A 13,617-nucleotide genomic window follows, 5' to 3' on the forward strand; every position below is an offset into this window, starting at 1 on the left:
ATCAGCAAATTCCAGTGTTGGGAATCTAAGTGTTCCCATTGTCCCACAGTGCCTGGCTCACTCTGATCTGTCACCTCAGCCTGGAACCTCAAGTTTGGAGGTGATGGTTGCTGCTGTGCCCACTGTGTATACAAACATCCTCCGCAGTTTTCCATGTTGATACCTGCTTTTATGTGAATTCTCCTTTTAAAGTCTTCATTTTTTATCTCCACTCATATTGGACTACAGCCTCAGTTCCAGCCTCAGTTCCAAAAGCACTGCTTCATATGTTTTCAATCCTCTCTGGTCAGTGTTTGAATTAATGGGATTGTCACTAGGAACATCTATACTTGAGGGAGAGCCCAACACAAAGTAAGATACATGCCTGATGGTTCAGATTCATTCATTCATCACTATTTGTCATACTTCTTTTTGCCAGGCACTATTCTGAACACAGAGTATTTAGTGGAACTTAGAGGTTAATAGGAAGGACAGATATTATACAAATATTCACACAGAAATACATAGAAATTATAGGGTTCTTTAAAACAGTAACACAAGGGGAACAAATTTAGGTTGAGAGGCAGAGAAGTGTTCATTGAGGAAGAGACATTTCATCAAGATTTAAAGAAGGATAAATGTTAACTAAGCGACTGAAAACTGTGATTCGATTTGAACTGGTAACAACAATATGATGTGAGCTGTAAGTTTAGTCTGCACTGCTTCCCCACTCCCACAAATTGAGGAAAATATTTCTTAACTAAACTAGAAATTTAATGGCTCTTTTAACTGAAGGTCCTTACTAGCTCTGAAGGTTAGAAAGAAACCTAGTGAAGTAATGAAGAAACATTCCAAGAGACACTTTTGGAGAGTTTTCAGTATATCTCATGCCTGTGTCTGCAGCAACTGGAGGCTCTTTTCTATCTTTTAGGATTTCCAAGCAGAGGAACCAGAAATCACTATAAACATGAACTCATCCTCATTGAAATGAGCCAAGTGTACTGCAGTGAAAAAGTTAACCAGGTCTGATACTCAGCTTGAAGGATGCTGGAATGAAAGCTGTGGTGGGTCTCAGACTAAACACTGTAAGATGCCTGTGTGCTAAGGGACAAGAAAGAAAGGAAATCGCTTTACCTCGGGTAAGAAGATCAGGATTTGGGGAGGCAAAAGGCTCACAGAATCATTGGACAGACTGGAGAAAAAGATTCTAGGCTCGACTTCCAGGAGTGATGCCCAGAACCACCCATCCATCAGCCTTGTAAGAAGACTGCAGTCCTATCCCTATGCCAGCTGCCTCCAGTGCTGCCAGCAACAGAATATGCAGCCAAACAGGCCCAAACAGGAAGTTACTGCTCTTGGCCCAATCAAAAAGATGCTGCTGCTGCCCAACCCAGACCATGTGGCCCCCACTGCCCCTAAATCAAGAAAAGGGATGCCCCTGCCTAGCCTGTTCCTCAGGTGGTCATCTCCCAATCAAAGACTTGGCTGAATACAGGTCTGCACTGTAGCTGCAAGGGAGCCTGGAAAATGTAGTTGGCAAGGCAATTGTCACAGCACTTGGAATGATAAATGTAGAGATGGTGTTTGAATCCTTTCTGGAAGCCATTAATGACAGTTGTTCACTAAAAAAGAATGCCTGGAGAGACACAACAGTAATTATAGGGATAACAGAAATATTCTTAAGAATTACAAGTCCTCAGCCTTAGAAGATGAAAAATGATAGTAAATATGTGAAAGTATTTAAATGGCCACAAGAGATAGTGAAATGAACTTTATCATTATAACAGCAGAACTGAGGTTTGAAGTTGATGAAAGTATAAAGACTTTATATCATACATAGCCACATTCTTACAGGTGTCAGCATAGTTTGAATTTATCATACTTTGACATTACATGTAAATGAGTTCAGGAATGAGAAATAAAAACTAGTTTTTAAGAGTAATTGTATTACTGATAACAGAAAAAAAAAAAACAAAACCCTAAGTTTACCAAAAATTTTGGTCATGCCATATGGGTAATACTTATTCTTGTCTTGACTTTTTTTTTTTTTTTTTTTTTTTTTTTTTTTTTGAGACAATGTCTTGCTCTGTCACTCAGGCTGGAGTGCAGTGGTGCAATCTCCACTCACTGCAACCTCTGCCTCCCGGGTTCAAGTGATTCTCTTGCCTCAGCCTCCGAGTAGCTGCAATTACAGGCATGTGCCACCACACCCAGCTAATTTTTTGTATTTTTAGTAGAGACAGGGTTTCATCATGTTGGCCGAGCTGGTCTCAAACTCCTGACCTCAGGTAAGCAGCCCGCCTCGGCTTCTCAAAGTGCCAGAATTACAGATGTGAGCCACCGCACCTGGCCTCTTGCCTTTACTCTTTACCTAAGCCAGATAGGGCTGTTTCCTCAATATATGAAATCATTCTTTGTTTGAAAATGAACAACAATGATAAGTGACTAGAGCCAGAGAAAATGAAATGTATGAAATATTAATTAAAGTATTAAGAAATATATGGCTAAGCAATAAACTCTCTTCTAAATCCTAGACATACTTGAAGAGGCCCTCTTTCCTTTAATCCTTTTGAATGGTTCTTCCCCGCCACCACCACTCACCCTTGGGTAGTTTCCACACGCTTGCACAGATGAGCGTTCTACTGAATACTTGAGGGCACCCTCGGCAGATCTCTAGGTCCTCTCTGTGGCCCTCTCTCCTCTCGCATAATCTGTCTTATGAACTTTAGCTGCCTTAGTCTTCTCTGTCTCAGCTCTGTTGCCTCAACTCAGGGAACCTACTAGGTTCTGCCTCAGTTTTCCTTCTTTGTGCTGTGGCCTAGAAACTCTCTCAAGGCAATAAGTTATTGTAATGTTGGGGCTCGCCTCATTTGTTTCCCATCTTTCAGGATCATGGTCATTTATTGCTTGGTGTACCGTGTTTTGGAAATTGTTGATTTGTGTAATTTGTCTGGAGCCTTCTTGGTTGCTGTTGTTTCAAGTGGAAGGGTAAATCTGGTCCCTGTTACTTCAGCGTGGCTGGAAGCAGAAGTTTAGATAAAATGATTTTTAGTGGTTATACTCATCAGACAAATGTGCCCCTGGTTTTTAAATCGACTACTTTGTTAGAATTGGTGTTTCTTTTCCTTCTGCACTTATTTAAATAAAGCTCTCACCAACATTTAAAAAAACAAATCTTTGCATATATTGGATTGTTTTATTAAGAAAGGAGAAATTTCTAGAAGTGAAATTACAGGGTCAGAGTGCAAGGACTCTTTGATGTATATTGCCATATAATTTTCAGGTCCTATGAAGTAGTTTCCTGTACAGTGGAAGTGGACGCTGGGGGCAGCTTTTTCCACCAGTAGGATCCAAGGGAGTGAATCATCTGGTGGTCCTGTGGTCTGTACTTGCCTCTGGGTCTCAGTTTGCCAAGTCAGTGTATATTAATGGGTCCTAATGTATAAGGGTCTTTCTCTACTTGTCTCTTGGACTCAACATCCTTTCACAGGCAGTGATGAAGGAGGTTTTCTGCTTATCTTTCTATGTTTGGCTTGAATCTGGCAGGATCTGCAGTAAATCTAGCAGAAAATTTCTGGCAGATTCAAGTTTTGCCATCAAGTTCGTTTGGACATGCAGCTTTACCTGCTCAACACCATTTTGATTTTAATTCCCAGTTGTGGGACCACCTCTTTCCTGATCTCAAATTCTATTCCACATTACTGAATAGGTTTAGTATCAAGCTTTAGCATTCTTGCTGTCTCACATTATTTTAATGTAACGTCTCACATTATTTTAATGGCTCAGCTCTGAGCTAAGAATGGAGCTTTAAAATATGACTTTGTAAAAATACAAATCAGTACTATATTATCATATACCTCAAGTTTTTAAATAATCCACATAATGTGTTAGTTAAAACACGTACTGATAGTGCCTAGAATTGCAGCTTTGCATCGATGTTCATCAGGGATATTGGTCTAAAATTCTCTTTTTTTGTTGTGTCTCTGCCAGGCTTTGGTATCAGGATGATGTTGGCCTCATTACTAGTTCAAACCATTATGGAAAACAGTATGGCGATTCCTCAAGGATCTAGAACTAGATGTACCATATGACCCAGCCATCCCATTACTGGGGATATACCCAAAGGATTATAAATTATGCTGCTATAAAGACACATGCACACGTATGTTTATTGCAGCACTATTCACAATAGCAAAGACTTGGAATCAACCCAAATGTCCATCAGTGACAGATTGGATTAAGAAAATGTGGCACATATACACCATGGAATACTATGCAGCCATAAAAAAGGATGGGTTTGCGTCCTTTGTAGGGACATGGATGCAGCTGGAAACCATCATTCTTAGCAAACTATCACAAGAACAGAAAACCAAACACCGCATGTTCTCACTCATAGGTGGGAACTGAACAACGAGATCACTTGGACTCAGGAAGGGGAACATCACACACCGGGGCCTATCATGGGGAGGGGGGAGGGGGGAGGGATTGCATTGGGAGTTATACCTGATGTAAATGACGAGTTGATGGGTGCAGCAGACTAACATGGCACAAGTATACATATGTAACAAACCTGCATGTTATGCACATGTACCCTACAACTTAAAGTATAATAATAATAAATAAATTAAAAAAATAAATAAATAAATAAATGAATAAATAAAAAAAAAAAAAAAAAAAAGAATTGCAGCTTTGCACTATTAGCTGTTGCAAGTACCCAGCCCACTTGAATAACTGAAGAATATTCACTTATTCCTCCAAAAACCACTTGTTGGCCTCCTTCTAGATATCAGAATTGGGCTGGTTACAAAAGAAATATCAGGGATGAAGAAACACAAGCCAATGTCCTCACAGACCTTACATTCTCAGTGAGGCAAAAAAATCAAGTAAGCAAACAAAGAGGCACCACGCAAGGGCATAGAAAGAAAGTCAGCAAGACTAAGTTACTTCTGATGACAAAGAAGAAATGTAATTTCACACAATTTTTTCTTCAGTTTCTACTATTGTTAAATACAGTGCTAATCCCTTTGTAGATACAAAAATGAACAAAACACAGCCCTTGACATCGAGAAACTCTCATTATCAGAGCAGATGACAAAGCAGCATAAATCATTGAGAACACTCCTGACTCCAGGCACTATGCTAAGCACTAGGGGCACTGTAATGACCAAGACGTGGTTCCTGCCCTCATGGAGTTTGTGGTCTATCAGTTTCACCAGCTGTCTGATTCATGGAAATGAGGCTTGAAGTCAGAAACATTGGGCCAGACTGAGTTTCTCTGGAGAGAGTTCTAATGGTTCCCATACCGACTGGGAGCTGGTGCCTGGTAAGTGCTCTCTAAGCACCTATGAAGGCCAGATACAGGAGAGGGGAAACTGACCAAGGCAGTGGTTTCTACTAGTTCATTCGTTTGATTACAGGAGGGCATTGACTTCTACCAGAAACAACTTGAATTGCTAGCTTTGGCACCTGATATTCTTTCTGTGATCATAGTGTCCACACAGTAAACTCTGAGGATGCTGAGAAAATTGAGACCAAGAATTCTGTCTCTGAATAATCTCGTCAAATCTATGAGGAAACTTTTATCCATATTTATGTTTTATTGATTTTTACTTGTGCATTTATTCAATGGAAAAATGCCTTCACTTTCAGGAAAGACCAGTGGACTTTCAGATGAACAAGACTTTATTTTATTTCATAAGAACAGGTTTTTGTTTTGTTTTGTTTTCCCTCTCTGTTAGGGCCAGCATCTCCTGTATCTTCTCTCTGTCTCACCCTGTAATTCCACTTGAACCCTCTAATCTCAGCACTCTTTCTTTCAGGAAAGTGACACAGGTGTGTCCAGTACTTCTTAAAAACAGGAAGCTAGGAACTTGTATCACCAATAGAGAAGCTGTGGTCAGTAGTCACTGGGACAGCTACATAGGCCAGTATCTAGGGCTTTTGAAGGGGATAAGGCACTACTGAGAGCAGACGGGCAATGTTGTGTCTTCTGGCTCTGTGTCCTGTCTGTTCATAGGGAGAAAAGGCATGTCTTAGCTTATATTCCCTTAAAAGATGAGTCTGAGATAAAGGTTTGCATGCAGGGCATTTTTGGGAAGTGATCTCATGGAGCAGGAGTGAGGGATCAAGGGAGTAGATTTGGGTAGTGAAGAAAGCCAATGCAATGGTGCATAATGCAGCTGGCCACCATATGCATGACTGGTGCCTGATCCTGACATGACCTTCTGAAGAGCCTTTTGAAATATGCTTCAGACTTTTCCTCATGCAGTGTTGCGGGAAGTCAGGGACCCCAAACAGAGGGACTGACTAAAACCGTGGCAGAAGAACACATTGTGAAAATTCCATGGACATTTATTAGTTCCCCAAATTAATACTTTTATAATTTCTTACGCCCGTCTTTACTGCAGTCTCTGAACATAAATCGTGAAGATTTCATGAACATTTATCACTTCCCCAATCAATACTCTTGTGATTTCCTATGCCTGTCTTTACTTTAATCTCTTAATCCCATCATCTTCATAAGTGGAGGATGTATGTTGCCTCAGGACTCTGTGATGATTGCGTTAACTGCACAAATTGTTTGTAGAGCATGTGTGTTTGAATAATATGAAATCCAGGCACCTTAAGAACAGGATAACAGCAATTTTCAGGGAACAAGGGAGATAACCTTAAAGTCTGGCTGCCTGTGGGCTGGGTAGGACAGAGCCATATTTCTCTTATTACCGAAAATGGGTAAGAGAAATATCACTGAATTCTTTCCCCAGTAAGGAATATTAATAATTAACAGCCCTGGGAAAAGAATGCATTCCCAGGGCAGGGCCTCTAAAATGACTGCCCTGGGAGAGTCTGCCTTTATGCAGATGTAGATAGGGATGAAACACGCCCTAGTCTCCTACAGCACCCCCAGGCTTGCTAGGATTAGGAAGTTCCAGCCTGGCAAATTCTAGTCAGACAGGTTCTCTGCTCTTGAACCCTGACAATGCATGCACAGCGGGACATGGAAGTTCATTAGTGATTCTAGTTTCACCCTGACCTTCTGCCTTGTGATCTGTTGTCACCCTTGAAGCATGTGATCTCTGTGACCCGCACCCTGTTCATGTACTCCCTCCCTTTTGAAAATTGCTAATAAAAACTTGCCGGTTTTACGGCTCAGGGGGCATCACGGAACCTGCCGACATGTGATGTCTCCCCCAGACACCCAGATTTAACATTTCTCTCTTTTATACTCTTTCCCTTTATTTCTCAGACCGGCCGATGCTTAGGGAAATAGAAAAGAACCTACGTGAAATATCGGGGGCTGGTTTCCCCCAATACTGCAGGGCATGGGGGAGGCTGGAACCATTTATTCATTTATTTCTCCCATTGTTCAAAAGTGAGCCCAAGAGTGTTTCTTTCTCCTTTCTCTTTCTCCTTCTTCTTCCTCTCCCTTTTCTCTCTCTACTATTTGTCTTTGGGAAATGAAGATATGAGATCCAAAATGCAAAAAAGCCAACTTGGGGGAGTGGTGCTAAAATGTCTAGAATCACATTTAGGCTTATAGAGCAATCAGTTCACATAGGGAAACCAATGGAGGTCAAGGGAAAGGGAATCTTGAGGGGAAAAAAAAAGAAATTAAGGTGCTCAAAGCATTTGAGAGAAATTAGTAATAAATATTTTTAAGACTGTGTTGAAGAACTTGGAAAAAACAGGACATTGACATAGAATAAATGAAAAAAAAAATGTAATTATTAACTAAGAAAATACATTGTACCAGAAAGGAAATATACTTATAGTTGTCATTTTGGTTAGACAGTGGCAATATTTATGTGGTCATAATCATATATGCATTGACTGTCTATTTAACCCCAGCTTATGATATATATAAGTATGTTGAGGTGAGAGTAGTGGCATGCTGCCATAGAAGGAAGTCAATAGATAATGCTTAATAATGATAAATCAAGAGTATATACATATTAATCAGAAATTGCTAGAATGGATTTGAATTGGAAGGTGGGGGTAGAGCATGGGCTAAGGAAGGAACAGATCTTTATAATACTATCGGCTTTTTAGATATGTGCAGGTAGTATTTTGATTTAAAGAAACTTTGATTAAAAAAAAGAATGTAGGCCAGGCGCGGTGGCTCAAGCCTGTAATCCCAGCACTTTGGGAGGCCGAGACGGGCGGATCACGAGGTCAGGAGATCGAGACCATCCTGGCTAACACGGTGAAACCCCGTCTCTACTAAAATACAAAAAAAATTAGCCGGGCGAGGTGGCGGGTGCCTGTACTCCCAGCTACTCGGGAGGCTGAGGCAGGAGAATGGCATGAACCCGGGAGGCAGGGCTTGCAGTGAGCTGAGATCCGGCCACTGCACTCCAGCCTGGGCAACAGAGCCAGACTCCATCTCAAAAAAAAAAAAAATAAAATAAAATAAAAATAAAAAAATAAAAAAAGAATGTAGCTATAATTTAATATATATGATTAATGTTGTTGAGTAATAAGAACAATTATAATCATAAAACTTGTTTTGATATAAGAATTCCACTGGGATTGGGAATAATAGTGAAAAGAATCCTTGGGGGATATAAAGAACCATTGATTTAGATACACTGGGTTTGATATTCTGCTTCATGAATTTCCACAAATGCAAGTTTCCATTAGAGATCTCCACATGAAAACTTAGAACCTGGCCTTTTTTCTAAAGAAGTCACTGAGCTTCTCCAGAAGCATCTCTTACCAGTCTTTCATTTCCGCACCACAAACCAAACCATAGAGTCATCCTTCTATTATGTTTTCTACAGCTACTCTCTGTTTTTCTCAACACTATTAAAAAGGCCAAGTGCTGGACATCATTAGGAAAGAATCTGAAAACTAAAATTATTCTAAGGTGCTTATTATTTATATTCCACATACTTCTTCAATGATTTGTGGTATTAACCCATAATGAGTATCAGCAAACTCATGCTGCATCTACAACTAATACCAATAATTGATACCCTTTATGTAACACTAACTATGTGCCAGGAAATGTGTCAAGCACTTTGTGTATATTACCTCATGTAATCCCCAGAATTGGGGTTAGGTACTATGGTTAACAGTGTTTCCTTTTTATAGTTGAGGGAAAACTGAGGCACAGAGAAGTTAAGTAACTTGATCAAGATCATCCAGTTAATAAGTAGCAGAATCGGGATTTTTATACCCTGTATATTTTACTTCCAAGGTAAAAATCACATATCGTCTGGTTAATATACTTGGTGATGATGCTGTAGAGAAGAGAGATGGTCTAGAAGGGGAGAATATTATATTTTAAAAACTTAAAAATTTGACATCATCTGACCAAGGATAGAGACAGACAAGTCTGAAAGACAGGAGTAAGAAATGATGCCTCCGCTTTAGAGTTTAGGTACGGGCTCCAGGCACCTGGAGAGCACTGTGTCTCACAGCACAGATGTAGATGGCAGAGTCTCTGGGCTGGGAGGCTGCGATGTGCAGGGAGCTGTGCCTTTCCTGTATGTTTATTGTGGCAATTAATCTTCCATTCTTCTTCTTCTCTGAGCTCAGCATAAACAAAGAAACAATGCCTCCTCCTGGATGCTGTTGCAGCCAGTGTAAGGAATTTATTCCTATTGAGTAACTGCAGTTGATTGTGATAAATTCTCCTTCCTGGGCAGTCAGGTCCTGAGGACTCTGCTCCACTTCATTTTTGGCGGCACTTACACCTGTTCTCAAAGACATCATCAGATACAGAATATTACAATTATTGAAACATTTATACACATTTATTTACACATTTTCAGGAGGGCACTTCAGATTAGCCACTTGGAATCCCTTCTTTCCCCTCCCCAGAAGTTTGTAAAATATGTCATGTCCTGAAACTCCCCAACTTACAGCTTAGCTGAAGCCACAAAATAGCCAACAAAAATTGCCGGATCTTCACCATGATTATGGCAGCTGAAGCTCACACAGGTCTCTGTTGGAGGATTTTGGAATATATGTTAGTTGGACACAGGAGTCTTTTATTTTTAAAACGTCTCTACATTTACTTTAGAAATCAAAAGGGATTCTTAGTCCATCAGAAGCAGCAGAAATGCACACTTAAGAACATTTACAGTTTTACCTGCAAAGTGAACCATCCATGATCTTTTAAATGTAACACCCACATTGCCACCTAGTGGCATGAGGCGTAGACATTTATTATGCGGGTCAAATACTTGAGCCCAGGAGTTTGGGGATACAGTGAGATATGATCATGTTACTCCACTCCAGTCTGGGCAACAGAGCAAGACCCTGTCTCTAAAACAAACAAACAAACAAACAAACAAACAAACAAACAAACAAACAGCCCTCTCACCGACAATACAGATAGAGAACCAAACTTAGCATCCTCCTACTAGGAGTCCTAGAAGTAAGGTGGGGGTAATGTGGGGGAACAGAAACCTGATGATTGTTTGACTTCAGCCAGCTATGATAGATCAAGTAGAGTAGCCGCATTTCACACTATATCTTTTGAAAACTGAAGGCCAGATCTGTTCTTTTTTGTAAAGGGGTCCTTATAAATATCTCTGGTTTCTTTATGTGACATCCTTGTTTCTTTCTGCACATGGTATTATTTCAGACTACTTTATTAGTTTTATCTTTTTTTTAGACTTGCTACAGTTTGTTCATGTCTCTTCAAATGTGATTCAAATATTGTTGCCCTGTCAGGGTATTACTGTACTCATCTGGTTTCCACTCATTTTATTGTTATCTATGATAATTTCAGTTATTTTATCACATTGGTGAATTATTTCAAGCTTGTAGTCCTTTTCCACTTTGGGGATTCCTTTCTAAAGAGATGACATAGAGGTCATGCTTGTACCAAGTAACCTCCTTTTTCTGGCAATAGCTTGTTGGATCTGGGTAGATACTATGCTCATTAATTTGAACTAGAGGTACAGAAACAGCAGTTAGTGTAACTAGAGCTTTAAAGCCCTGTGGGATTCAAAGCAGACTCATCTCTTAGCAAACAGAGCTGGGTATGTTCAAACTGAAGTTGTTGTGGAGTAGAATATGACAGGTTTACGGCGGAATCTGATTTCCCAGGAGGAGAACAGATTATACATTCAGAGAAAAGTAGATTCAGAAAGATTCAGAAAGCCAATTGGTGATTTTCTTCTTTCTGTGAGCCCTAGCTGTATTTTTCACAAGTTGATTTTATGAGACTTTCTAATATCCTTTCCGAAAATCTTTTCCTTAATTACTTTGAGTGCATTACACAACAAATACTAAAAATTTAGGATTCCTTCTTCCAGATATTACAACTCATTTTATAAAACTACCATATAAATATATAGTTATCTCCATTAAATTCTATGTTGGCAGTTTCAGTTTATCTTTCCAGTTTGTTCAGATGATTTTCAATCTTTAATGTATGCTGTAAATAAACATATTAGCTGGACATCATTAGGGCATCATCATCATATACCAATCTCAAAATTTGCTATTTGTACATTTAATGGGCATGGGCATACCTTGTGTGAATTTACATAAGATCAATGTGAACAGGTCAGAGTGAAGGATAAAACATGAGGTGTAACAATAGGGACATTTTTCTAAATCGTATATTTATATATGGCCATTCTTTCAGCTGAGGATTCACCAAGTCTAGCATTATGTAGAATGGCGAAGTGAATAGAGGATACGGTCTAGATTCAAATGAACTTAGGGTTTGAGCCTTAGTCTTACTACTTACTAGATTCTACTGGATTTTTCTATTCAGTACTCCAATCCTCAGCCTCCTTATTCATAAAATGGGGATAACAATACACAACTTGTAGTTTTGTGGTGGGAATTACAGATAACATTGGGAGTTAACAAAGTATAGAATTTAAGAATGCAGGCTTTGGGCTTGTCAACCTGTATTTGTATGCCAGGTCTTCCCTTACTAACTCTGTGTTCTTGGGCAAGTTAGTTAATTCTTCTGTATTAAAGATAGTTTCCTTATCTTTAATAAAGATTGCACCTACTTCATGAGGTTGTAGTGAAGATTAAATGAATTAATGTATGCAAAGCACTTAGAACAACACTTCATGCACATTAAGCCCTTGATAAATAAATGTTAGTTCTTATTACATCTATAGTACAATAGGGCCTGTGGCAAACACGACACTCAACAAATGATAATATATATATATTTTTCCCATTGATAGAGTGAAAACCAAATTATTAAATGTCTTGCAAATATTTGACACATTTAAAGTCCATGGAAGTCCTTTGAATTTAGCAGGCTTGTTTTAAAAATGTCTTTAGTGAGCTCATTCTGGCTTGGTACTGATCACTGCATTATTTTCTAAGAGCCCACATATTATCTGTTAATAATCTGCTCTAGAATTTTGCTGGGTATCAATCCACTATTTCTGTGTTCATGTGTTGGGGATTTCCTTCATTCCCCATAGGTTTTCAAAAAATTCACCCAATGCCTTGCCAACCATGTCTGCAAACTCTTTTCGTATGTTGGGGATTAGTTTAAATGACCCAGAAGACTTGATCATTTTGAAAGCATCTAAGTTCTCTCTTAGTATCTCTTCATCTGTCATAATTTTTCATTTCTTCATCTCCAGTTTGAAAATTATACTTTTTTTTTCTTATTTTTTTTGAGATGGAGTTTTGCTCTTGTTGCCCAGGCTGGAGTGCAATGGCATGATCTTGACTCACTGCAACTTCCACCTCCCAGATTCAAGCAATTCTCCTGCCTCAGCCTCCAGAGTAGCTGGGATTACAGGTGTCCACTGCTGCCCCCAGCTAATTTGTGTATTTTTAGTAGAGATGGGGTTTTTTGCCACATTGGCCAGGCTGGTCTTGAACTCCTGACCTCAGGTGATCCGCCTGCCTCAACCTCTCAAGTGCTGGGATTACAGGCATGAGCCACTGCTCCCAACCCAAAATTATTATATTTGATGAAGAATAGAGGATGAAACCAGGAGTCGAAGTGCTCTACCTCTTCTTTATTCTCTGCCAAATTATTCTGTTTTCCTTGATATGTAAATTAAGCTTCCTCCCCACCCTACCATCTTCATTTCTCCAAACTGTTCTAAAATGCTTTTTATGTTCCACTTCACATTTTCTTTAATCTTTAACTTTTTTCATTAAAAAGTTTCCACTTTTTAATGATTTCCTTAAAGGTTCATGCCATCTTTGCTATTCTCCTTTGTCTTTGTGTCAGTCAACATTTTTATAATTTTTAGTTAAAATCTGAGTTAGTACACCTTCCCGTACTGCTATAGGTTTTATCAGGTGGCTCCATATTTCATATACTTATTGGAATTGTTTGCAATGGAATAGTAAGAATTTAATTTTTTTAGAGCTTCTTGTTCCATTAATAATCACATCTAGATTATTTGATTGTCTTCTTTTTTATTGAGGTAAGCACAAAACATAAAATTCATACTTTTTATCACTTTAGAGTATATAATGCGGTAGCTTTTAGTATATTCACAATGTTGTGCAACCATCACCACTATCTAGTTCAGAATATTTTCCCCAAAAGAAACCCCACACATCTCTTAAGTAGTTCCTCCCCATTCCCCACTTCTTCCAGCTTCTGGCAGCCACCTACCTGCTTTCTGACTTTGGATTTGCCTATTCTTGGAATTTCATATAAATGAAATATACAATATGGGC

The 13,617-nt window shown here is 39.2% G+C and overlaps 1 gene segment (V, D, J or C); it reads right to left on the reverse strand.

Moving 5' to 3' along the window:
• Positions 1–8,908: 8,908 nt before the first annotated feature.
• LOC116275951 lies at positions 8,909–10,075 on the reverse strand. The segment is given in 2 exon segments: positions 8,909–9,677; positions 9,847–10,075. Coding segments are annotated over 2 exon segments (372 nt in total).
• Positions 10,076–13,617: the final 3,542 nt, after the last annotated feature.

Source organism: Papio anubis, chromosome 7 (assembly GCF_008728515.1).
Source record: "Papio anubis isolate 15944 chromosome 7, Panubis1.0, whole genome shotgun sequence".
NCBI lineage: Eukaryota > Metazoa > Chordata > Mammalia > Primates > Cercopithecidae > Papio > Papio anubis.